The 27,334-nt window shown below is 38.8% G+C and overlaps 1 protein-coding gene across 2 annotated transcripts in view; it reads right to left on the reverse strand.

The window, feature by feature from the left end:
* Positions 1-304: 304 nt before the first annotated feature.
* Positions 305-27,334, reverse strand: part of uacab (uveal autoantigen with coiled-coil domains and ankyrin repeats b) — a 57,424-nt gene continuing 30,394 nt past the window's right edge. For both annotated transcript variants that reach the window (XM_028475281.1, XM_028475290.1), the window contains exons 2-18: positions 26,716-26,846; positions 18,270-18,358; positions 17,877-17,941; positions 16,290-16,347; positions 14,458-14,528; positions 14,061-14,167; positions 12,259-12,440; positions 9,928-9,965; positions 9,633-9,689; positions 9,425-9,532; positions 7,810-7,902; positions 7,640-7,670; positions 7,478-7,527; positions 3,681-6,362; positions 3,385-3,537; positions 2,826-2,891; positions 305-1,797 (exon numbers count right to left, since the gene is read on the reverse strand). In XM_028475281.1, the coding sequence (XP_028331082.1) occupies positions 1,726-1,797; positions 2,826-2,891; positions 3,385-3,537; positions 3,681-6,362; positions 7,478-7,527; positions 7,640-7,670; positions 7,810-7,902; positions 9,425-9,532; positions 9,633-9,689; positions 9,928-9,965; positions 12,259-12,440; positions 14,061-14,167; positions 14,458-14,528; positions 16,290-16,347; positions 17,877-17,941; positions 18,270-18,358; positions 26,716-26,846 (4,053 nt within the window). In that variant the 3' untranslated portion in view covers positions 305-1,725. The remainder of the gene's footprint in view (positions 1,798-2,825; positions 2,892-3,384; positions 3,538-3,680; positions 6,363-7,477; positions 7,528-7,639; positions 7,671-7,809; positions 7,903-9,424; positions 9,533-9,632; positions 9,690-9,927; positions 9,966-12,258; positions 12,441-14,060; positions 14,168-14,457; positions 14,529-16,289; positions 16,348-17,876; positions 17,942-18,269; positions 18,359-26,715; positions 26,847-27,334) is intronic.

The following is a 27,334-nucleotide window of genomic DNA, read 5'->3' on the forward strand; positions in this document are numbered from 1 at the left end:
AGGACTGTAATAGAAATGTCATTCTATAGGAAAAAGTGTTTCCATAAGCTTTGACTTTAAAAGGCTCCAGCATCCCACTGTTCTAAGAAAAATAAATAAATGAAAGAAAGCGAGGAAGAAAACAAAAGACCAGGAGGTATGAAAGATGAACTGAAGTGAAAAAAGAAGCGGAATCATGAAAACACAAACAAGCTCCAAACCACTACAAGGTCTGACTGGATGGTTTGATTTAAAGCTCAACAGGACGAGTCGGACTTGTTTAATCATCCATCTGTGAACGAGACAAAACAGACTGAGAACGAGGTGGTTTTCTATGTTAGGCACTTTAATTGATTTATACTGACTGGTTAACAAACACGTACGTTGCCAAAGACAGACAGATTGGTTAAACAGTACATTTATTTATTTATTTCACTGGATTCAGTTTCTGTTGACAGAACATGGGACAGTATCCCCAGAAATGGTGCTAATCCACAGTGTCTGCGGAACAATATATGATCTGTTGTATGAACACAGATTTTTGGTTGAAGTATAAAACAGAGAAGTAGATTTTAGGAGTGTTAACAGAGCAGTTAAGGACAGGAGTGCTTCTAGGGACTCAACTTCACGGCGGCTTCTTCTCCACTTAAATAAAAACTTTTTGTCTTTTCTTTTTTTAATCCGTGTCCTACAGGAAACATTCAAGCCGTTCTACTTCCAGACCTGCTGAATATTTTTAGCTTTCACACTGAAGTTAATTAAAGTAATACAACGCTATGAAAGAGACTTGCTCAACAGTCAGAACAGCACTACACTACATCTTCAGCAGGCTCGGGGGGGAAACAGCCACAGCCTCACCTCAGTTTTACTCCCATTTCTACCCTCACACAGATCTTTCTCAACCAGAGTGTCTTTAATTCACTGCTGCAAAGCAACGAACGCAACAAAACAAAGCTCTAATGTTTCACTTCGGGAGCAAATATACAGAGGTTCAGTCTGAGGCTCCCCTGGCCTCATGGTAAGTCTCTAATAACTTGGCCTGCCAAGTCTGACCACTAGAGGACACTCTTGTTCAACCAAATAAAAATCGAAAAAAAAAAACAACAATGACCATGTGCCACCGCAAACTGTAGACACACACCAAGAGATCTTCATCTTCACTGCACGCCTGCTGACTCAAATGATCAGATCCTCCAATGACTGACCACCTGACAAATGACATTAGGAAGCTTGTTAGGGTCTTTGGTACTAGAGTTACAACAATAGTGTCACTGAACTAATGTGTTAAAGATGAAAGCAAAGGTTTTAACATTTAAAGCTCAGACGACGACTCCTGGTGATGGAAACAATCCTTCTAAAAGTCAAAACACAGAGTACTGATGAGTGACTAATCATTCAGTAGCAGGAGCAAAACATGCTAAACCTTCCTTTGGATCACGAGACATGATCAAGTGTTTCATTTAAAAAAGAAACAGAAGCTTCCTGTTGTTTAGGTGGGCAGTAAATAACAGCTAGAAATTCTAAGTGTTGATGGGAGATATGTTTCGAATTTATGCAAGATTTTCTAAATAAAAAATATCACATTTGTACCGAGAAAAGTTGCAGAGAAGTAATATAGAGCATATACAGTATGTGTGCGCACACACTGGGCACCCACAGGGGCCTCAGCAGGTGAAACACACATCCAGGGTTGAGAATGAAGGCGGTGGATTTGAGTCAGCGGGCGGCGTGCCCTGTTTAGAAGTTTTAACAGACAAACTCCTGCCTCATACGGATGATCTGCAGCAGAGCAGCCTGCACGTCTTCATCCATGTGACCCTGTGAGGGAAACAGTCAGTGATCAACTTTAACTATTGGTGCAAATGTTGGGTGGCAGAAAACACAATTAACATGATATTTACTGCAAACATATATGTATTAAAAAACAACACTTTTTGGGAACATTTTAAATTGAATTCATGTACTTATGAGTAGATAGAGGCTCCAAGTTTTAGTTTGTCAGTTTCAAAAAATTCCGAAGGGTTCAGTGATTGTCAAGTGGTTGGTCTGGACCCAAGAGTGAGTCGCAGACCTGTACTGGGTGGGTCGTGGACGGCCGGTAAAAAATAATCAAATAATGTCTCTAATGTTGGACTTGTCTTTTATTTTGAAAGAAACTTTTCTTTTGACAGACATGCTGTGAAATGTATGTTGCACTGGAAAATTTATAGATTTATGTTTTTAAAAAGATTGTATATGTGTGTTATCAACAGATGTTTTTGACAAACTAAATTTGGTTGGTTGAATTCTAAAAAAAAGTGGGTCGCAATTTAAAATGCGGGTCCCAGGGTGAGACTAGTTCAGAACCCCTGGTTTAGTCAGTCATACAGCTATTTCTGTTTCAAGAGGTGAAGGCAAAGCAAGGCAGTAGAAATGTATAGCGCATTTCATACACAAGGCAATTCAATGTGCTTTATATGATTAAAAAGTGCATATTTTGCATGGGCCATTTTCGTGACTTTGTTCACATGTTTACGTTGAAAAATTCCATGTTAACTGTGTGATATTGTCCCAAAACATGCATGCGAGGGTATATTCCCCATCATATTGATATTTTTACTTGATTAAAATAAATAAATAATATTAAAACATTTTTCATTTCTGTTTCAGAAAGTGAACTAAGTTTTTACAGTAGACTGCTGAAGATGTGATTTGTTGAATGCCTCAAAGCTCAAACTATTGCAAACAGTGGATGTAACTTCTTAAACTAATTTTGTGCTGGGATTGAATTAGAAGATTGTTCAGTAAACTGGATGTTTGATGATGAAATGTAGAGATAATAATTATGGAGAATAGGAGGAGCTTACCTGTGCTGCACTGAGGAGATGGGTGCGATATATTGAAACCACTTCTCTGTGCTGCCTCTCAGCATCCTTAGTGAGCAGAGAAGACAACGGTTACTATTCAAAGGCTTCTATACAGATGTGTGTGACTGTGTATGATAAATCAAGTCCTAAATCCACCGTGGATCACAGCGATAACCTGAAAATTTTCTTCTGTTACTCAAGATTTTGGTTTTCATCCAATTAATCCAGGATTAATTTATTATTTAAGTAGATATCACAGACATAATTTAGCAAAAAAAGTTATACAGGAGGGAAGGAAAGAAGGCGCTGTTTCATGTTTACGGTTTCCTTCCTTTCTTCTGAAAGCATTAGAAAGTGTAAATTGAAGCTCAGGGAGTGACACAGAGCTCGAAAGACAAAAAGCAGCATTAAATTATACCATATGCACAATGAAGTGTGAGTTCAAAGTCAAGGCTATAAACTTTGGCTCCCCGTGATTAAAGTGTAAATTTCATGTATATTAATGGGGCAGCAGCAGCTATTTTTTTTAACCACTTCTCTATAATAATGAAGCACTTACAGCCAGCTGCTGCTGGAGGTTCTTGATCTGGGCTTGGAGTGCGTCCATGTGCTGCGTCTGCCACTTGTTGGGTGCGTTGCCCTGATAGGCTAGCTGGGACAGACCGTTCAGTGCTTGTTTCAGTCGATCAATGTCTGTTAGCAACTCTGTGATCTAATACACACAAAGATACACAAACAATTCTTAACATCGTTTAAATGAAATATTGATATGAAGACTTGTTTCCTTTGAGCACCTTCTGTGAAGCTCCTTCTGGATGAAATTATGGAATAAAGTTTTAAATAAAGTTTTCCTACCTTTTTGTCTTTGGCTTCTGTCTGGTGAGCAGATGTCTGAATCCTCCTCTGCAGATCAGAGATGGTACTGAGGGAATCGTCATATCTCTTCTTCAGCTCTTTGATCTCTCTTTCAACACCACGTCCCTTCTCCTGGATGGACTCCATCTCAGTCCGGACTCGTATTTCGCCCGCTCGAGCATGTGAGGCCTCCTGATGGGCCTCCTCACACTCCTGGGCTAAACTCAGAAGCTTGTTGCTCAGGCTGGTGGTCTCCTCTTCCAGCTGCTGCTTCTCCTTCTTCAGGGTGTTCATCTGGTCCTCCTTATCGCCGATATCTTCCAGAGCGTGCGTGGCTTGGAGAAGCTCCGACTGCAGGGCTGAGACGTCTTCGGCTCTCTGAGCGTTGTTCTCCTCTTCTTCACGAAGAACCAGTCGAAGTTTATGGATTTCAGCCTCCAGGGCTTGTTTGTCTTTGATGTGTTGTTGCTGTAGAGAGGCCCGCTCAGCTCGAAGCTCCTGGAGTTCTTTCTGGAGAACACTGACCCTCTGGGCCTCCTCCTGCTGAGCCTCTCTTGCCTTCTTGCAGTCGGCCTGGGCTTGCTGCATGGTGTCGTGAAGGGTTTTAAGCTCGGTGTCGTACGTGGCGATCCGGGTCAGCTCCGACTTCAGACGCTCCTGTAGGTTCTGTGTCTGAGAGCTGCCAAGGACCAGCTGGTCTTCAAGTTGGGTCTTCTGAAGCATCACGTCCTTGTGCTGCTGCTCCAAGTAGACGAACCTCTGGACTATTTCCTCATATTTAACCCTGAACTCTTCTTCTTCCTTTTTGTGCTTTTCACTAGAAACCAAAGCGCTGTCCAGCCTCTGCTGGACTGACTCCATCTCAAATTTGAGTTTCTCCTTCTCTTGCTTGCTGCTCTCTCTGGCCGACATCTCTTGGTTGAACTTCTCTTCCATTTCCTTTAGCTTTGCCATCAGTTCTTGTACCTTAGCGCAGTAGGAGACTTCCTTCTCCTCGGCTGATGTCAGAGGGACAAACTTGGACTGAATTGCTTCCTGTATTGTATCCAGTTCTTTCTTCTGGGCTTCCAATTCTTGAGTAAGCCTTTCTACTTCCTGCTGAGCCGTTGCAAACTTCGCCGATGATTCGTTCGCTTGATTTTCTGCCTCGATCACAGCGGCGTTCAGCTTGTCAGTGAAACCTTTGTGATCTTTGATGCTGATAAAATCTTTTTCCACCTCTGACTGAACTTTTTCCAGCTTGTCTTTCAACTTTTCATTTCCTTCTTTCACATTCCTCAGTTCCTCCACACACTCCTTTTCCTTCGTTTCCACCCTTGTCATTTCAGCTCTGACACTCTCTAAGGTGGAGATTAGCTCCATCTTCACCTGCTCGTGCTGCTGTCTGGGAACATACTCTCCATCTAAGCTCTGTCTCAGACTCTGACTCTGTAAGGTCAGCTGTTCATACTCTTTTTCTCTCTCATCACATTTCTTCTGTAAAAGTTGGAGTCTCTGTATCAGGTCAGAGTTTTGGGACCTCAGTGCTCCAGTTTGGCTTTGATGTTTTTCACTGTCATTCCGTAGTCTGTTGATCTGCTCCTCCATTGTGGATCTTTCAGCCTGAAGCTGCTGAACTTGTGCTTCTGCTTTGCCAGAACATTCACTGGCTTCCACCAGCTTGTCCTCGAGCTCCTCCAGAGTTGCAACCATGTTTCTTTGAACTTCGTCATGATCCTTCACGGGTATGAAATTGGTCTCAATCCTACTGTTAAGCTCATCCAGCTGCTCTCGGAGCAGATCTCTTTCCTCCTCACTCTCCTCTAATTCCTGAATCAGGGCCTGGCTTTTGGCGGTCACGTCCACAAGCTTCCTCTTCAGAGATGCATTTTGTTCTTCCAGAGACGCCATGGGCCCTTTCTGGGAGGACGGGCTATCCAGTCGTTGATGGAGATCTGCCACCTCCTCCAGTACACGGTCGTAGTCTTCTCTCAGCTCAGCAAGCTGCCGCTCCTTCTCATCCACTGCATTAGTGAGCAGGTTTTTCATGTTGTCAAACTTCTCTGCAGGAACCGTGTTTCCTTGTTTGGTCTGGGCCTCTCTCAGTTGGCTTTTCATTTCTGAAAGGGTTCCGGCAAGTTCGTCTCGTTTTGCCGTCACAGCTACCAGCTCCAGGTTCAGTCTGTCCGTCTCAGCAGCCAGCTGACCCTCGCTGCTCTTGTATTCCTCCAAAGCCTTCTCGCTTTGCTTGAGACGATTACGAACACGACACACTTCAGCTGAAGCTCCTTCATACTTGGCTTTTACATCCTGGAGCTGAGCGCGCAGTTCTTCGGCCGCCTGCCCCCCCAGATGCTCTTTGACAGCAACGACATGCGCTTGGAGCTGTTTGACCTTACACTCAGAATCCAGCATCCTCTTCTGCACGTCTCCCAAAGCGTCTTCCAGTTCCTGCACCTGCTGGTCCGCCTGCTTTTGAATGGCGTCTCGGCTCTGAACCAGCTCCTGGCACTCTCGGCTTTTACGGTTAAGTGCCGACTGAAGCCGTATTGTCTCTTCCTCTGCTGCCTGTTGTCTTTTTTTGACATTTTCAAGTTCCCGTCGAAGTGTGTCTAGTTCATGTGAGACATCCCAGCACACGGTGGATAGACTCCTCTCAGGTGGTCTGGACAGTGTACGTGAAATGGGAGGATTTTGTCCCACCTTTAAATGAAAAGGAAAAACTCCTGATTTTTAAATTGCATCATGATAATCATCTCAGACACTATTGTGATGAAAACTAGTAAGTGAATGCTTTTCTAAACATTGAGTAGCATATTGTTTCAATGCTTTACACAAAATAAAAAGCCCACACCACTGAAATCTTTAATAATGGACATTTGTGCCCACTGTCAAACTGTTTAACTCACAATATCTGTCACCACACTGACCCCCAACAACAAATTACTTCAATAATTTGCACGTCGTTTCTTTTTTCTCTGCTATGCATCTATATGTCCTACAGCCTTACATTTTACACTATTATCCTATGTTGGTATTTATTTGTATCTTACTGGCTGCTCTTCTATTGTGTTGCTGCAAGATGTGAATTTCAATAAGTCTATTCTAATTAAAATGAAAGTTCTAAAAAGCTTTTATGAGTGAAGTTCTCTCTCAAAAATCATTTTCCCACTTCAAACAGGCTGCATAAATAAATAACTTTGCTATTTTTTATTTTTTATTTTCAGAGAACATTGGGTGCCCCCAGCTTAAATAAACACCACAGTAACAAATCTGTTAATATTTCTATTTTTAATCATAAATCGCTTAAAAGCTGGAATAATTATTTTTCAATAAATAAAACTATGGGTATCCACATCAAACTGCCCTAATACAGTGAAACTTATACAGTATGCTTCATGACAATGAAAATGGACTTTATGCTAGAATGACAATTAGTGTTATATACTGTATGTGTACTCACAACTTGTAAAATACAACAAACAATCCTAAAAGGTTTCCACCCATATAAACTTAACCTTGCTTTAGGATTCAGGGTCAGTAATCAAGAAATATACCAATAATATAATAAGAACTATTACTACACAAGTTGTGGTCAATACATGTATGTGTTACTGCAGTGAGGACAAATCATTTCACGAATATATCTAATTGTATACTGTATATTTAAGCACAAACACAGGCTGGCCTCCAACACAAGAATGTCAAAATGATGTTTCACAGATAAACATACCATCAGCTATAATTATCCTTCAGTTTCAACTCTTTTGGGTAATTTCACAAACAATTTCTTTTTAAAAAGTATTAATAAAACTTACGTGGTCAGAATCCACACTGCGAGCTTGTTTGACCAAATTGTTTTCCTTGCCTGTCATGACAACAGTTAAACATTAAAACAAATGGTACAAACCTGGTAATTAAAAGGTGATTTCACAGCTATCCATTTTATTCATTTTATTATGTAACAAAAAAGTGCTAACCTTTGATGACAGATTGGCCTGAGTACTCTCCCTGTGGGAACAAAATATATATAAGAATGTTTTTTCATTTTAAATAAAAATGTAAAACAGTAATTCATTGTTAATATAATTTGAGTGATAATAAAGAACAGAGGTTAAATTCTGGAGACTTTGTACGTGATAGTACTGACCAAAGTACTGCGCAGTTGGACCTTCACAGTCTCGAGGCCTCGAGCTCCTTCCTCTCGCTCTTTGCCACCGTGAAACACCTTCAGCTGATCTTTCTGATTCATTAAAAACGAACACAAAGGCAGCAGTTGGCCGAGCATCACAGCCACATTAATAAAGAACAGACTGAGCAGAGGCACAATCAGTGGAGGGTCTGAATTTTATCTGCTATTCTTTTATACACGATTATCTCGAGACTTGATCTGACCAAAGGACGCAGAGCACATTCCATCAGCAGGCAAACAATCATAGATGAACTCATCTGTCTTTGCAAGAACACCATTTTATTTTGGGTACGTTTTTATACAGTGGGGAAAAAAACTGTATTATGCAGTAAAAGGTGGTGGTCCAGCCAATAAATGCACACAGAAAACAAAGTGTTTCATTTCGTTTTTGCGCCCATGTCCTACTGTTTAGTCTTCCAGAGTCAACCGGATTATTCCAGGTACTCTGGGATTTACGCTAGTTTGATCCGACAGGCAAAGAACACGTATGTTAGGTCCACATGAGTGCTCAGGATAAACAGGTAGGGCATTCTAAGAGAAGCTGTAATTGCTTGAAATTGATTCACTGTTCGATCTATATAATTTATTTCATCAGAACATTTAATGAAATAAAAAATTATTACAAATCAAAGTATTTATATTTTTTTTCTTTAAAAGAACAACTTCACCTCGTACTTCTTTTTGAGTCTCTTCTGTAGTTATCTTTTCCTGCAGATTGACAAACATTAATAATATATAAAATTTATATTTAGGTGATAAAGAGTCTTAGTCATTAATCTTTCACCAAAGGCCGAAAAAAAAGTGAAAATTTTAATTAAAACTCATTTAATAAACAGCATACACAACTAGGGCTGGGCGATATATCGAATATACTCGATATATCGCAGCTTGTAGTCTGTGCGGTGTCGAAAATGACCATACCGTTAAACTCGCGGACTTTTTTTTTTTTTTTTTTTGATTTTTTTCTTTTTTTTTTTTATTAAATATCTTAATGACAACATGCACAAAAGGGCACTATTTGTTTTAAAATATTGTAGTGGCATCATGTACAAAAAGTGCACTTTAATTTTGTGTTTTGAAATGCCATGTGAGTTGCATCCTGCACTAATGTCTTGTTTTGAAATGTCTCTGTGACAATTTTGCACAGAACGTGCACTTTCTGTTGACAATTTTATGTTTGAGCCACTCACTGTTTAATAAATACAGTTATGTCAACTTTGACTTAGTTGTGATATCCCCTTTTTTGCATGAAAGTTTAAAATTGGCATATATTAATGCAGTATGTGATTTTGTGCATCAAAGTGTTAATTCAAGGGTAATGCAAAATATCGAGATATATATCGTGTATCGTGACATGGCCTAAAAATATCGCGGTATTTATAAAAGGCCATATCGCCCAGCCCTAGACACAACCTACAAACTTCTAGGAAAAAAAGCCAATAAAATCCAATTGAGCTGAGCAGCATTTTTCAGATTTTCATGATTTAAACCCAAACCTAGACCCTCCACTTCACGCACTTTAAATGTCAAGTAAGATGGTGATAAATGTTGATCGTCTGCAGTGCTACGTCACCTGTGCAAGCTGCTGTTGTAGCATGTTGACTTTATCCAACAGAGTTTTCTGTTCCTGGTCGTATTTCCTGAGCCCTTCCTGAAGGCTTTCGTTCTGCCTTTCCAGGTCCTAATAAACAATATAAAACTTTTTGATGTAAAAAAAAAAAAGTACCTCATATTGATAATTGTTAACACATGACTGGGTTAGATAGCATGTAAGCACTTACATGGATGATCTGGTCCCTCCGATTAGCTTCAACTGACTCTGATCTCTCTACCGAGTACTGAAAGTATAAAGAGATGGTTTGAGTTTAATTGAAAACTGATGGGAAAATCACCATTAACAGCCACTAGATGGCAGCCACGTAAAACAGAGTGAAAGGCCCCTGCACTAAAATGTGTTCATGACATTTTTCAGAAACAAATGACAGTGTTTTCAGTCAATTCAATCTGTGATCTTAACAATCTTTAACACAGTGCAAATTAAAAATCTTTATGAAATGGCGGCTGGGTGCATTTTACCTTTCGCTTCCACTGCTGTATCCTTGCAGCGTCTTTGTCTGCAATGAAATGAGCAAACAAATCAGATATTTTCTCCTCACTGTTGTGATTTAAAAGACTTGGATTTCTTTTTATAATACCCTGAGAATATTTTGAATCCAAGGAGTGTAAAGCAATAGTTCCCAAACTTTTCACAGTCCATTACCCCTTCAGACATTTCACCTGAAGCTATGTACCCCCTACTCCTGCACATTTAAAAACATAATAATGTAATGTCAGATAAATTATTAATTATCTGTAAGGACAAAATAAAACATCTTATTTAGAATCATCACTCCATTTATTTAATTAACCTACTGACATTTTCAGTGAGAAAAAAAAAAGATTGTTTTCTTCACCCTGAAACTGAAATATAACTAAAAGTTTAATGAGAAGGGTTTCACATAAAACTTGTCAACTTGGCCAAGTTGACATTTGAAGTGTCTGGAGTTGTTGTGTATGTGTATTCCAAGTGGGTATCAGTCAGCTTCCTCTGAATTTGAAGCATCTCCGAAGCCCTTATTATAATAAAGTGCAATAGAATTCCTTAGTCATGTCCATGACCTGCTGGCTGGACAGCAGCTGCAGATAAATCATAGAGTGTAAACAGCCTCCGTGGGCATTTGCTAAGCAGAAACACTACATCATTATAACAGCATGAGCCAATCAGGCACATTTGACATGCAGCTTGTTAACTTTGAAGATTAGAACCACAAAAATCACAGCAATAAACGAGGCTGGTAAAAGTTTAAAAAAAAAAAAAAAAGAAAAAAGTCTCCTCTGATTTTTCCTTTGACATTTTCATATTGTGCTCAATTTTTTAGGAGTTTCCTGCTGTTCCCTTTAAAGCATTCGCTGCTTGAGGAGAAAGTAAAAATGACTGAGAAAAAATAAATCATTGCATACATTAATAACTAACTCAGAGTTAGATATCTCAAATTCAATTAAAATCCACATATCTGCAGGGCTCAAACCTTTCCCCAATGCTTATATCACTCAATGGCAGTTATTTTATTTTATTTATTTTTTTTTTTAAAGGATTTTTTTGGCTCTAGTGGCCTTTATATGACAGTTGCTTGACAGGAAGGGGGTAGGGGAGAGCAGGGAATGACACGCAGGAGAGGGTCCCAGGCTGGGAATCGAACCTGGACCCGCTGCAGGTGAGGAGCTACAGCCTCCGTACATGGGGCGGGCGCTCAACCCACTGAGCTACACACCGCCCCAATGGCAGTTATTTTTAATTGCAAATTAAAATCCTGCGATTTTCCTCAAATTATTCCACAAAGGTTTACCAAAATGAATAGAAATTGATCCCAAAACCAAGGAAATTTAAGTGAAGATCTTGCAGCAACTGATATTTGACACTAATTGCTTAGTATTCTCTGTGACTTACATACTTTATATATCATTTATACGTGGAACTGTAAACTAGGACACAGTAATGTTGAAATTGCTTGTTTTTCCCACCTATAACCTGAGATTAAATTTTGAGATTAAACTGGTCCATATTTGGCCCCTGAACTAAAATGAGTGTGGAACCCCTGTCTTAGCACATACTGTACATACAGTACAGGAAAATGAGTAAAAGAGAAGGGGGAGTTATGTTATTTGGTGGACTTGTGGGTTGCAATGGGCATATAGAACCACTAAATTATCAGGAGAAAATTATCTCGTTGAATCTCTAAAAAAAATTAAAAAAAATAAAAAATAAAAAAAATAAATGTTTTCAATTCAGTTGTAAAGAAACATTTCTTGTACAGCAGGGGTGTCAAACTAATTTTACTTGATGGGCCAAATACGGAGCAGTTTGATCTAAATGGGCCACAATTAATGAAAACAATTAATTTTAACATTATTGTGCCCTAGTTTGCACTTTTACGTATAAACTACAAAATATGTAAGAAACCGACCATAGCCAAGAAAAAAGTGACATTAGTCCCACCTGGATCTTCACTTTATAATTCCTAGATTTTGTGACCAATTTCTATTTAATTAAGGGAAATATTATGTATTAATTTGAGGAAAATTGTGACATGAATGTAAGAATTTGGGGTTTTATCAAAAAAAAAATGAGTTTCATGGGATGCCCCAAACGGCCGGATTTGGCCGCCGGGCCATGAGTTTGACACGTGTTGTACAGTCTTTATGTATTAAATGATGCATGATTACATCGAAAAATAACAGAAAAGTACTAAAAATTATGCAAAACAAAAATTGGTTGGTTCTCATACAATAGGTAATTGCGCCTTTTTGTTTGATCTTGGAGAAAAAAAGTAATTAAAAATACTATTTATTTTGAATGTGTCATCTGACCTTTGTTTGCTTTTTCCAGGTAACTTTTGACCAACGCCACCAGCTCCTGGTTCTTGCTGAGGCGAGCGTAGTGATATGCGTCGTGGCCCAAGTTGTCGGTGGTTTTCACGTCAGCGCCATTCTTTAGCAACACCTCCACGGCGTCCTTACAGCCAAACTCACATCCCAGAATCAAAGCTGTCCTGACAGACAAAGACAAAGACCAGTCAAGAGCAGTGATGACAGAAAATCCCAATAAAGCCTAAACACACATAATAATAATAATAATGCATACATTTTATATAGTGCTTTTTTGGACACTCTCAGTCGCTTTACAGAATTAAGGGGTTATTCTTTTACTCCACACTTAGTGCTGGTAAACTACTAGTGTAGCCACAGCTGCCCTGGGGCAGACAAACAGAAGCAAGGCTGCCAAAGTGCGCCATCGGCCCCTCCGACCACCACCAACACTCTCTCACTCACTACATTCATACTAGGCAATGTGGGTGAAGTGCTTTGCCCAAGGACACAATGACAGATACCACTGGGGTGACTGCCACTTCAATGTGGCACCTGGAATTCTGAGTGGTCTCCCATCCAACTACTAACCAGGCCCAGACTTGCTTAGCTTCTGAGATCTAATGGGGTCGATTTTGAAACAGACCTACATCTCAAACTGTGAGACCTACATCTCAGTTGTTCAATTCAATTTTATTTATATAGCGCAAATTACATCAATAGTCATCTCGAAGCCAATAAAAAAAAAGTTATGGATGTATGATATACTCAAATCTCCATCTCTTTAACACACAGGCTATCCGTCTTTTTACTGAAGTTTCAAAATTGACTGAATGCATGTGTACGATTGTCTGTCTCAGTATTTGTCTTGTGATGAACTGGTAACTTTACCAGAGTGTACTAAGCTAAGAAGTGCTCCAGGAGATTTATCAAATCAATTAATTAAAAAAAGAATCCATGTTTTTGGTTTCATGTGCAAACAGGACTTAGAGCGGCTTGGAAAGAGAAAACAAATGAAAAACTATTGATTTGGATTTCCTTATTGAAAAACAGCCAAAACCAACAGTCAATAACCTGACAATATTGGCACACATTGTAGGAATTATTTAGGAAGCTGTCAGTGAGACAAGAGTAACTAAATCCCAAAACGATATACATTTCTGCAGAATACAAATGTATATAGGTATGACATAGTGCTGTTGATTGATCCTAGCCCAACGCTCAGAGTGACTGCCCTCTATGGGTTGAAACCCGGCTACAATTGATTTTTGCTATTGGCTGAGAACAAGATCATGTGACGTTTTTTGGAACATCTTGCATCACAAACAAGCACTGGTAGCCCCGCCCCTTTGATAAAAACTAGCTGTGTGCTCTACAATCTGTGGTGAGTAGGTTGGACTGAGATAAGAGTGAATAGAGAGGAATATAGAGTCATGAGTGGCTAGTTAGCATAGCATAGATTGTTAATTGGAGATTTTATAGTATAGACTAGGCGTGTCTTGACTGTTCCAGGAGCCCCACCTATAATCAAAGCATTCTTTAATTTCCCTCCTAGTGGCAGGTCAAGAAAAAGCAGGGATTTAGTTACTCTTTAAGAAAGAGAAGCACTGTTTGGAACCCTTCCTTTATATTGAGCATGAAAAAAGTTTAACAAACAATATATTGCGTCATTTCTTGCACAGCCAGAATACAAGATAAGTCATGTAGTATCTTTATTTCATTTTAAAAGTTATATCTACCAAACAACGTCAACCATCATGTTGATCTGTGGTAAAGAGAAACACTTTGAGCGTGGGGTGTCTTACTTGGTTTGTTTGTCCCTGGCAGTGAAGTCAGCCCCTCGCTCCAACAGCAGCTGACAGATGTGTGGATGATGCATCTGTGTGGCCAGCATTAAAGGAGTCTTACCCTCCTGAATCAAAAACAACAGCACAACGACATAAAAACATGGTATTACATGTCAAAACAGAAACCAAAGCTGCCCTTTTTTTCTCTAAATGTGCAGAAACATCATAAATGTCCAATTCTGTTAAATGGTTCAGATCTAATGGAATAACTCATTGTGCCTGTCTAAGTGACCATGCATCGACCCATTGGGTTTCATCATTAGCAGCAGCAGACTGTACAAGTGGACAAAGGGAACGATACACAATGGAGGAAAATTGCCTGGAGTACTGTAAAATACGAATTATCACTTCTTACAAAATCGCTGGCATTCACTGAAGCCCCGCTGTCACACAGGAGCTTCACGCTGGAAGCGCAGCCCGCCATGACTGTCAGGAGAAAGAAAGGAAAACATTTCATCTGGTCTACCACTGTGAGGCACAAACAGACTGCAGCATGCTGATTTTACACTGGAATACACAAGGAACCAAACATCAAGGAAGGCAGGACATCTGCACATTCTCTACATTTACATAATGACTTACAATGACATTAACATGAATGTGGATGATACACTGGTACAACATCAAAACAGAAGAAAACATCATCACTATGCCAAGTTTTGGTAAGTTTATTCATCTCTGTGCCCACATGCACTCACTGAAACACTTTGCTAACATCATACATTTCAACCCTGATATGCTATTGAGAGATTTGTTTCACTTTTTGTGATCTAATAAACATTTTACACCTATAAATAAAGAAAATGATAAAACTAGAAACTTCTTCAAAGAACAAAATGGTTTATCGAAACGTATCTACAAACTTTTAACTTCCAACATACATTTTTAGGAGATATATTTGCAAATAACTAATCGGTAATGTATTAAAGCAGTATTTCTCAAATGGGGGTACGTAGACCTCAAGGGGTACGCAATGACACTACAGGGCAGACTTGAGAGAGAGAGTAGAAAATTAACAAATGAAAGCATTGAAAATAGTTAAATTTAGTTAAAACTGATAATAATAATAATAATAATAATAATAATAATAATAATAATAATAATGGAAATGATTTTGATTAGAACATTAGCTGAAAATTAGAAATAAATAAAGAAATAGGCACTAACTACTGTTAGTTACTGTTGTTATCACTCATTCATTCCATCATTATGCTGTATACTTGTTTTTTTCCATAGTATTCTGAGCAAAATGTTGTAGTTGGACAAAGAGGGGAAATGAGCCAAAAAAAAGTTTGAGAACCACCGTATTAGAGCATGTAGACACGGTCAAAATCAGAAAAGATGAAAAATGTGACCCAAGAGCCTGTGAACGTGGCATAGTTGTTGGTGCCAGATGGGCCAGTCCAAATATTTCAGAAACTACTGATTTACTGGTATTTGCGCACGCACACACGCTCACACACACGCACACAGAGAGACACACAGACAGAAAATATCAAGTGAGTCGCCCTCTGAACCAAAATGAACAACCTGTAGAACTTCACTGTACATACAGCAAGTAAGTGTACGGTGAGATATAGATATATTCACTTTTTCCGTTCTGATATGATACCTATATTGCTGCTTTGAGAAGTGGACAATACCAATTTCAATCCGATATGATATCAGCATAAATCATACATACTTATTACTTATTTTTTGTAATAAGTATGCCATTTTGTTGTGTGGGATGTTAAGAAAAGACAGCCAGCAACTATTTGAGAAAAAACTGACTCCTTTATTTTTGCCAATGGGTTACATACATCTTAACCTTAAACATAGGAATATTTGCTAACTGAATAAAATTAAATAAATTGGAAGACCCTGAAAAATAAATGTACCATAATTAATACAATAAAAATAAAAACATTTTTACGCAAAAGTGCAAAATAACAACTAGTTTAACTTAAATATAAGAATGTTGTACAATTGATCAGAATAAATAGAAAATCGATTGAAAGACCATGAAAAAAAAGCCACAAGAAATCAAATAAAAACAAATAACGTATCCAAGATTTTAGAAGCAGGCCGATGTAATATGATTTTGGGTTTTTTCTGATATCTGACCTTTATTTGCTGTCAATATCAGATTGGCACATCCTTTATATGTATCTACTACATTAAATAAAGCAGTAGAGGATATCTCACCTGCATCATGTAGAGCAGTTCTTCCCTGAAGGTCCACATTTCCAACTGGACAGTTGTGCTGTTGACAAAACAAACAAAATGAAAAAAAATTTATCAACAAACAGTTGAGTAGTTTGTATTATGCTGATCTGTGTAAAGCCCTGTGAAAGAAAAGAACACATTAGCATCTTTTTTTAATAAGTGACTGGCAGCAGACTGTGAAAGACGTCAGCAGGTAGGTCGTATTAGGCTAAGTGGGCGCTGTGCTGTGCTCAAATTCCCATGACATCTTTACACTCTGGGCCAGCTGATTGGATACCAAAAGAAGTAGCAGCACAGTGTTGATGAGGATCTGAAATGGAGCCACGAGGACTCAAAGCTAACAGGGGCCTGATGTTGCTGGGTAGGCTTGTCAGAGAGAGAGCGAGAGAGAGAGAAAGAGAGAGAGAGAGAGAGAGAGAGAGAGAGAGAGAGAGAGAGCTCCATCCACCGGCTAAAAAAACTCAACTCTCTCTAGCAACAAGGGCCAAAAATTAGCAGCATGCTCAAATGACACAGCAGAAAGCAGGGGAGAGGGCTTTGACCAGCAATGGGAGCTGACAGCAGAAAACAGGGAGAGATATCCTAGAAGTTAACAGTTTGGGTGACAGAAGTTGAGAGAATGGGGGGAGAGAGAGAGAGAGCGAGAGAGAGAGAGAACAGAGGTGATGGGTGTTGGATGCCATGTGTGGTGTGATGATGGCACTAAGAATGGACAAAAGCTTTGAGGAAGACAGGCTTGTCAACACCGCTGACAACTCTCTGCCAACAGCCGCTACTTCCATTACACCATTGCCCTGTGCCCCATGTAACACAATGTAATGGTGGAATAAAAGCCCCTTGTTGTAAAGACATAAATCATCCAGGGTCCACAGTGACTAAACCCCCTTTTGAACCGCTACAGAGAGAAAAGCTTTATTCATGTTCATCAATTGCATTAACAATAATTAAACAATTACCAGTTCACATGAAAAGGAACAGGCTTTTCTTCATGAAGCCAGGGTTTGTCAACCTTGGGGTCGTAACCCCATGTGGGGTGTCTGGAAATAAAATGGGGTAGCCTGAAATGTCTAGATAAAAATAAAATAAAATAAATTACACAATTAAAAAATAAAAATAAAAATAAAAATATGGAAATTAAATTAAAACGGGGTCACATGAAATGTCCAGTAATAAAATTGAAATTTTTTTTACATTTTATTTAATTGATCTATGTTGCACATTACCAGAAAATAGACTTACAGTGCAGGAAGAGGAAGAAAGCTCAAAGTGCTAAAATATGTATTATTCTTTTTTTTTTTTTTAAATTTAAACACCACAAGCAATCTCAAACAATTGCATTCCTATACTTTCACTTTCTCAAATATAATTCTAGTTAAATATTGTCACCATTCCGCACTAGATTAGATTAGATAAACTTTATTAATCCACAATGGGGAAAGTTAATGCAACCAAGTTGCACGGTTAATACACACAGTCCACAACAAGACCTTAAAAGTGCATACAAATAAAAAAAATATTTAAAAGTTATCGTCTCCAGCTGCTCTAAAGAAGAACTTCAGTATGTACCTGTAGCAGTTTCTGCACACACTGAGAGTGTCCATTTCTTGAAGCCAGATGAAGAGCATTTTTACCTGAAACAGAAAAACCATCATTTAGATATAAAAACTACATTCAGAAACCACAGACTATCCATATACTGTATTTATCCCCACATGGCATAATGTGCCACCCTCTGTGTGATTATGTATGCTTCACTCAATGTGACAATCATAAAGCCTCATACTGAGACAGCACGGACCTCATTATCATTTGCAGCTCTTTTATCTACTACTACTTGCATGTCGGATGTGTCACGTGTATGTGGCATCTTCACATTGCTGATCACGTGAGTTGAATGCACTGTAACTGCACAGATTCTCTACAAATGAAGTTGTTTTGAAGTTAAAGTTATGAACTCACCGGTGGCATCGCTGGCAGTGATGTCTAAGGAGTGTCCTAGTATGAGGTTCAGAGAGTCAAGGTGTCCACGTGTTGCTGCCAAATGAAACCTGGATGAAAAAAAAACAAAGAACAAAATCGACACAAGGATGACAGATGGAGCAATAGACAGATGAACATGGGCAAGAAGGAGTCATCAGCAAAGAGTTGAGAAGGGCATGTAAAAAAGTGAGAGGGAAAGACGAGAAGGGGGGGAGTGAAACCTAACGACAGAAGAAGTACTGGAAACAAATGCCTGGCTCCTGCAAGATCAGCATTTTCAAAACAACCCTCAACATAGAGCTGGGCGGTATGGCCAAAAATGTATATCACGGTATTTTTCAAAATTCTAACAGTTTCCCGGTATATGATGTTATTTTTTTTTTCATGCATAATCAGGTGTTCACAGCATTTTCTACTGGTTGAGAGAGGAATTAGTGCAGTAGATTGACTTAGCATGGTCTATTTTACTGTCATGATGAGTGAATATTGTAGAATAATTCCACACCAGTAGTAATACAAGTTTGCAATAGCAGCCCAATGGCTCTTTGCCGCACTAGCTTAGCTTTAGCATTAGCTAGATTTCAAGCTTTAAATGCTGCATACTCAGTGGTGTGGTGGTTTCTTATAGTCAATAAGGTAGGGTTTGGTTTGCAGCTCCACCAGGACTTATTTAGGCGTTATAGGAATTACAAATTGCGATCCTTTACTCTCTGTTTTTTTGTGTATTATTGCTGAACTGCCGACATGCTAAGCTAACGGTGTTTCCGTGTCCGTGAATGTTGTTCTCCTGTCGCAGAGGCATGCACACGCAGGCACATGCAGCTAGGGAGCTTTCAATTCTGTCTTTCTTATCAATTGACACGTATGATTTACACCACAACTACCACCAGAGCGCTATTGTTTATCTTCCTATTTAGAAGTGCAATGTTGAAACAGGTCCCGTCTAAAACATGGTGCAGTGTAACATTCTGAAAGTTGTGTAATCAAAAACACCGGTACGGTGGTATATTGAAAATTTATATCATAATGAAATACCGGTATTCAGTATGAACCGGTATACCGCCCAGCCCTACCTCAACAAATCTCTGGGTTTGTTAAGACTCTTTGATAACATGAGCCCACAAAAGCTTTTTTATGCTTTGCAACAACTTTAAAGTCTGATCTTTGAGCTAGAATCACACCAAGTAAGCCCTAAAGCCTAGGTTCCCAAAGTGGGGCAGGAGTACCCCCAGGGGTACACAAATTGTCAGAGGGGGTACGTGAATAAAAATTAAAAAACAATGCAACAACATTGGAAACTAGAATATAAATCGACCAGAAATCAAGTATTGCTATTTCCACATATTACACATGCAGAGGCCCCTCATGCAGCTTCAGATAGATAAACAATCTCAGTTGTTTATCTGACAAAAATTCAGTCAAACATTGCAGAGTTCTGTGCATCATCTCAACCTCACCCTTCTCATTAAAGTTGTAGCGAAATGTATTTCACAATTTCAGGGTGATGAATATGTTGACTCAGTAAATGTTCGGTACATTTATTTTACAAAAAAAGAAATTGGTTTTTCACTGAAAAAGCCAGTAGGCTAATTTATTAAATGAAGCAAAGAAGTTCTGAAGAAGTTTTTTTCTTGCGTGTTTAATATTATTATTTTTTGGTATATTTTTACATTATATAAATATATATACATTCCTCAACAGGATAGTTAGAATTCAGGGAGAAATTTCAATGTAGAGCTACATAGTATGACATTACATACTAATGATTTTTGTGCAGGAGTAGGGGGTACACGGCTTCAGGTTAAATGTCTGAAGGGGTACGGGACAGAGAAAAGTTTGGGAACCACAGACCTGAAGACAATCATGACAACGAATCCAAGATCCGAAACATGTTCAACGTTAAAAGGTTTTCCTTTAATAACTGTTTATTTACCACAGACTCACAATATTTTCTTTAGGCAATGACATGATTTCTCAAGCAGTTTCCTACTTATCATATTTGCCATCTGGTCATTAATCAACACTTTAGATTGGGAAATTAATGCCATCCTCGTCTCCAAGTGAACCCTTCATGGCACTGCGGCTCTCAGCGAGTAAAGTCCGCAGAGCACTTGTGTGTAAACTAATCTCGCTCCGTCACAGATGAAGCCACATGAAACTGTTTATACCCTAACCCTGAGGTATCTGCCAAGGAGACAGCAAGACTGTCACCTCGACACGGGTGTGAGTATTAAAAGCCGCGTTGATGGCCAGGAGATGCTGGTCCTTTAGACGGCAACGAGGGGTCACGACCTCTCGGAGGCAACCAGTCGACAGGGAGCAGACCAAAGCTATCCGAGTAACAAATACACACTATTGGGGCTCGCCAAGTTCACCAGCCACAACATTTCCAATGAGGTGACCAAAGTAGTGTGAGAGGTGACAGCAATGAACGTGCAAAATTAAATTAAAGAAAGGCGTTTTGTCGTGATCACTCAACGATGAAAATTGGAGGTGCGTAGAACCCAAAGCTACAAAATAGTAATAGGTAGGGCTGGGCAATATATTGAGTTTCAAGATATACTGAGTTAGAAAATTACAATATCTCCTGTATCAATACATTTTTTATACCTTTTTTGTTTGAAAACAATTGTTTTGAGAGTCGCTACTTTCACTACATTTTAGAACAGCATCAAAAGCACAGTTAGATGGATTTCTGAGTGCGTCCTGACCCAGACTTCCCCCTAAACAAGCCACACTACTACATTTTGTGCAAAAAATTGTTAATAAATGTCCATGTGTGGCATTTTGCATCAGCAAATGTAACCCTGAATTGTCTTTCTGGTACGACTTCATTTCAAATAAAATTATCGATTGATATCTTATATTGCCATTTTGAGAAGATATATCGAGGTATGAGTTTTGGTCCATATCACCAAGTCCTAGTAATAAAAACCACAATTAAAGTGAAAATGACATTCAGTCGCTGCAGTGCTCGCAGTCTCAGCTGAAACAGTACATACAGATATTATGCTACCATTTAGCTTACTCACTTCTCTTAAAGGCAAAATATGTATTTTTTTATAGCTAGCTTTCCCTTAGGGCAGAGTCCAGCCTGTGAGAAACATCACGAAAATGTTTAGAGATTGATATTTGAGGACTAATGGCTCTGGATCCAGGAGTACACGCTCGGCTATGTCATTTCATCTGCACATCTGCTCCCTGGGCAGCTTTCATGTTCCCCGTTTACAAGACGTGGCTGCTAATTTTAAAACTGTGGTAAATGAAAAAGTAGATGATGGTGACAGTTTCCATATAATAACCTGTGTCTCTATTAACATAGCACTCAAAACTAACCAATGACTGCAAGGCTTCAAAAATCTCTTACTGATTGTAATTTGGGCTGTCTAGCCACTCTGTGCTGGTTTGGAATGATGCATTTAGCCATGAACATTTTTTCACATTGCATATAAAGTTTTGAAGCTTTTAGTTCAATGAATCATCATACACAAAAAATGTATCAAGGATTAACTGTATTCAAATCAGAAAAACAGCATTTATAAGTTGTGTGGGAAGCTTCTTTAGAAGCATTTTGTATAAAAACAGCTAATTTCTGCAAAAAGGCTGTGAGAAACCTTAATGTTCTTTGAGATTATGAAAAAAAGACGGATGAAGTCAGTTAGCATTAAAAGGCTTAGACGTTTTTAGCTCCCCTGAAGAAGTTAAGTCGCTGGAAATGTCAAGGACCATCAAATGTATTATCTCTCTATAAAAGCAAGGAATCGCTGTCTGTCTGTGTGTATGTCTGTGCCTCAAATATGTTTGTACTGCAATGCTACAGTTAAATAATTTCAAAAAATTGTCTATCACGAGCGAAGCACAGCCACTTGAGTCACGTGTGCGCCCAAAACTCTGCTCCGGTGCTTGCCAGAGCCAATCACAGTGGCGAGCTAGAGTCACGTGTGTGGCCGAGCCAATCACTGAAGAGCTTGAGTAGACGTGAGCATGCACCAGATGTGCGCATACACAGCCAAGCAGACACGGACCACTGATATGCTGTAGATGCTCCCACTGCATTGTTTTATCATCTCATTTACACCAAAGAGTTGTTTGCTTTATGTGACACGGCTTTATTTTACTCGCATCTGTGCACAGACGTGAAAACCTATGTGCGGCTGAACGCCGTTTACCCCCGAGTCTACTGGATCGGATAGCGTCTGCTGTTAGTGTTTGTGTTTGTATGTGTGGTAGGATTTTGACAAAAAACCTAATTGCAAATATTTCGAAGATATTGCGATTTCGATTCACAATTTTTAAAAATATTTTATACATTTTTTTTCAAATTCTGTTTTCCACATCAATTATTTTTAATTCAGTTTTTTTTTTTTCTTTAGAAATAATACATTTTTCAGAAAATACAAGTTTTTAACTCCTGCAAGCAAAATACTAATACATAAAAAACCTATATATAAACAGAAATGTATGTCAAAAATGAAGTAAGATGCAATTAAAAGGTAAATATAAGTTGTACTGACATGGATTATTCTGACTGCTCCTTTTTATATATTCATGTCATATAAAGATGTAAGAGAGCAGCATTGTCACACAATTTACCCTCAGGGATCAATGTTTGCTGAATCTGAGCAGGTTTATTGATAAAGTTCTAATCAATTTAATTTAAATTAATCTAATTTAAATTATCCTGATGACATCATTCCAGACCGCAATGATTAAACAAAAATAAATGTGCAAGACACATCATGTGTAAGAAGTGCTTTTTCACCACAAGGGACTAGATTATTATAAAGTATCAGAAGTTATTAATCTACGATGTTTCAGACTCTACAATGCCTGGTATCGGTGGTCTAGTCCACAACAACAGAACAACTTTATCCACAGATCCTCTGTAGCTCTGATTAGATGTTGTTATAACGTTCTGAGCAGGTGAAGCCAATTAAAGCTGCTGCTGTTCTCTGACTTTGCCAATCATTCAAAACGGCATACAGCTTATAATCGATCTACCCATTTTATAACACTACAAAATACAGAGTATGTACACCTCTTTGTACATCCAACCTTCAAACACATACTCATTTGGCCATAATTGACAACTGTACTTAAGCTCTGACATGAATACATAATTCCGACGGGCAGTGTATTAGTTTAGTTAATCAACACTATGTTGCATACAATGAGTAAATTACATTTAACTTACATTGGCTCCTCAACACCCCCGTGATTGGACTGAACAGTCGGCGTTATGTATGATGTTCAAAACAAAAAGGCAGGCATGGCTTACCGCTGTGAATTCATCAGATCTGTCAGGTACAGCACAGGAGATTTTTTTTTGTTTGTCATTTAGTAAGAGGAGCCATAGATCCCATAAATACACTGAAGTGCCCATAAAGTGTGATTACTCCGCTCTCCTGCCTACAATGGAGCACATACAGAACCATTCATTCATAACAGCAGCTACATTAACAGGCAAAAAAACACACATCTGAAATAGTTGAAACTTAATGTTGACAGCAAGAGACATCAAACCATGAGATGGTGGATTTCAGAGGCAGTGCTACCGTCTCACCAAATGTGGAGTTAAAAGGTGCTGTTACATTATGCAATTGATTATCAATTTATATTGTGATTCTGATTTATTAAGTATTGCAAATTGATAGTATCGATAATATCCTTATTTTCCTTGTTTAAAAAACTAAACAAAAGTTGAATCATACACTTCTAGAAATAAAAAACAATGCCCATCACAAGTCAATCTGTTACTCTTACATTAGTTTCAACTGCACGACAATACAATGTTAACCCATCACCAAATATGCAGACAAGGTAAAAAAAAAAAAAAAAAAAATCTATATATATATATATATATATATTTCTATCATGTATCAATTTACAATATATCACTTTTTTGTTGCAATATTGAAAATGGAACATCATTTTGACATTGTCACAAAAAAATTGTGATATCGTAAACTGATACTTCCCCCCATCCCTATCACTCATTTTCTTTTATCTTGCCAAAGAACACTCTGGTCTGACGTATTGCCTCCTATACTTAACACTAAATCACTTGAGAACAAATCCATATCTGTTAATCCTTACAAACAATGGGCACGCAGCAGTATCTGCACTCACTGCCAGATTCACGCTGCTGGGCTAAATGAGTGACTGCCTCAAGTGGGATGCCATCAAGTGGACTGTTGTTGTCTGTTAGCCTTTCATAAGCTCACTGTCACAATGTGCAGAAGTGAAGGGTGGGCTTACTTCACTGGGACCCAGCTAATGCCACAGTGGAGATATGAAGTGTTTATACAGCTGGATGCTGCCATCACACAGAGCCAGGTTCATTATGTGGACACAGAAAGGCTAATCCAGGCCACACCAAATGATATATTCCACTAACAGCTAGTAATTAGTATCCCCACAGAGGAGGAGCATGATTACTGGGAATCATCATTCAACATTCCTTTGTCTGTTTTTGCCGAGGCCAGAATGCCACGGACACATGTTGCCGGTGTGTGGCCCACTGATGTGTAATCACACTTGTGGTTGTGCGTCACTGTGTTTGGGGCTAAAACTAAAGAGAAACGTCTTACAGTGACTGTCACTGTGAAACTAGCTGCTTTGCTCCCGAGATTTATTTCAGAGAAAATTCTAGCACCTTATTATGAGACCAAGGGTTTATGAGGCCGTGTGTACATTTGTGTTTATACACATACCTGTACACAAGCACCAGCTTTGGCAGTGGAGCCATGGAAGAATTTCACACATGGCTGAAAATACTCGGCACCTTCGTCTCGGGCATCTGTCGCTCCGTAGTTTTATTAAAGCCTTCATCAAAATAAACATGGTGACTTCTTCATATAAATGGATTAATCTGGTGGCTCCTGACCTCCAAATGCTGTTGTTGAAGTCGGTTTCATTAAAGTAAACAGAGTACCTTGTCATAGAGGCCACGTCACGGTGTGGTTTTCTATACTGCACTAGCCTAATCAAAATGAAATACAATCATTCTCAAACGGTTTTATGTTTGGGATAATACTTCAAAAATACTGTACACATTTGCGTTACACTGGCCTATTTTTTTTTTAAGTTACCATATTCAAACACAAACTTGCACAATGTGCAAATACAACTAGTATAGAAAGGAGAGCTAAAGAATGGCTTCACAAGAAACCTCCTGCTATTTATAACATAATACTTAATCGAAAAATCAGCCGATATTGGCTGTAAAATTTAAGCATCGGACATAAGCCATTCCGCTGATGTAATTAACCGATAAAAGAACAGACATCATATACACAGACGCCTCATCGCCATCTTGAGTGTGGTTTGAAGCACTCAACAATCTCAAAGTAGAATTATTCACTGAATTGACCAATTTCCTAACAGTTTGATTTTTGTCCTCTTATCATATTGTCACATATCTATGAAACACAAAACTTGGATCATGTAAAAAACGCTGTTTTTACCACTCAAATACAAAATTTAAGTATGAAAGTAAGTAGTAACCGTTTTAACAAAGAAAGGCTGTAAGTATCTTAATTGTTTAAAAACAAAAACAAAGGTCATGAATAAATATGACATGTTTTACATAATGCATGTTGAAGAGTTTCTTATTAATTACTGATATTACATAATTTTAAGCCTTGTCTTATGTCTGAATTTGTCAGCAGGCCAACATGATAAAAAGTTTGCAGAATAATTTGTAATAGTTTGTAAATTCCACTAAAGAAATTAGAGGATTTGGTGTGAAGGGGAAAACATCAGTCTTGACCAAATGAGCTGTAAAATATCAGCCAATAATCCAATCCATCTCTACCACAATTCTTATAATACACTACAGCTGAGACTCCACCTATCACTGGTGCTTCACCAGAGTGGATGTGATTTGAGGAATGGATGAAGAGACCCATTTCCTGTAGGGACTACATAAACAGTCTTCGGTCAATGTGGTCAAGACTTCAGTGCCCAGAAACATTCTTCCCAACTCCCACACTGACCTCCAGTCAAAGGGACAACACAGAAAACCTTTGGATGTGGAAATGTTACCCCTGGCATCCAAAATCTGTAGCGCAGAGAGCAGAATGTTCACAGCTAGTTTTCTGAGACCATGCTGAAAGTTCACATTTAAGGGGAGTAATTGGTACTCTATTGTGAAAGAAACATGCTTTATCTTGGAATGGAAGTCGGGAATGTCATGTGGTGTTGTGGGGGGGGGGAGCATACTACAATGTTTGGAATTCTTGGCTGTTGAACATTTTTAGCTTTAGGAAGTTAACTCGGATGGTCACAGTCGAGAGCGCGCTAACACATGTCAGCACTCAAAGAATTTACTGCTGCCATTCTGCACAGTTCAGTGTATAACCGTTCACATCTTATCTGTTCAATGTGGGTGAAAAAACGTGTGTACGTGCGTGTGTTTACTCACGCAGAGCGTCCCTCTACGTCGAGCTTGGTGGGGACGATTCCTTTCTTATTAAGAACAGCAGCGACCTTATCCACCTCGCCGCGCTCCACCGCCTTCATCAGCCGCTCGTCATACTTATTCCAGTCTGTGTTCTGCAAACACAGAATCAGCCATTGACATGCACTCTTCAGTTTCTACAATCAAGTCAATACCAATAAACGCATGATGCATCTTAATGAGGGAATTTTCAACTTGGAGAAAAATAAGGTAAGGTTATCACAAACACAAAAACATCAGCACATGACACTAGTGTAATCTTTCCTTATTCACTTTAAAAATAGATTCAAATAGAAGTCAAGGAAGGACGTGCCAAGAATGTGCTGTAGTGCACTTTCAGTAACCCTCCCCCCGGACGAGTGATGGCTTCCAACCATGGGAACAGACTACTCCTGATGCTTCAGACAACACAACTGATGCTTTATTTTTAAGGTCAAAATAAAGAAAATTTAAAATGCACAGCAAGTTTAAAAGATGACCAAAGCAGAACTTGAGATTAAAGAAAAGGAACATTTAAAGCAATACTCTGAATCTTTTATTCTGTGAGTGTTACAGGAACAGGAGTGAAAACATGAAAGCAGTT

This window comes from Gouania willdenowi, chromosome 3 (genome assembly GCF_900634775.1).
Source record: "Gouania willdenowi chromosome 3, fGouWil2.1, whole genome shotgun sequence".
Classification (NCBI taxonomy): domain Eukaryota; kingdom Metazoa; phylum Chordata; class Actinopteri; order Blenniiformes; family Gobiesocidae; genus Gouania; species Gouania willdenowi.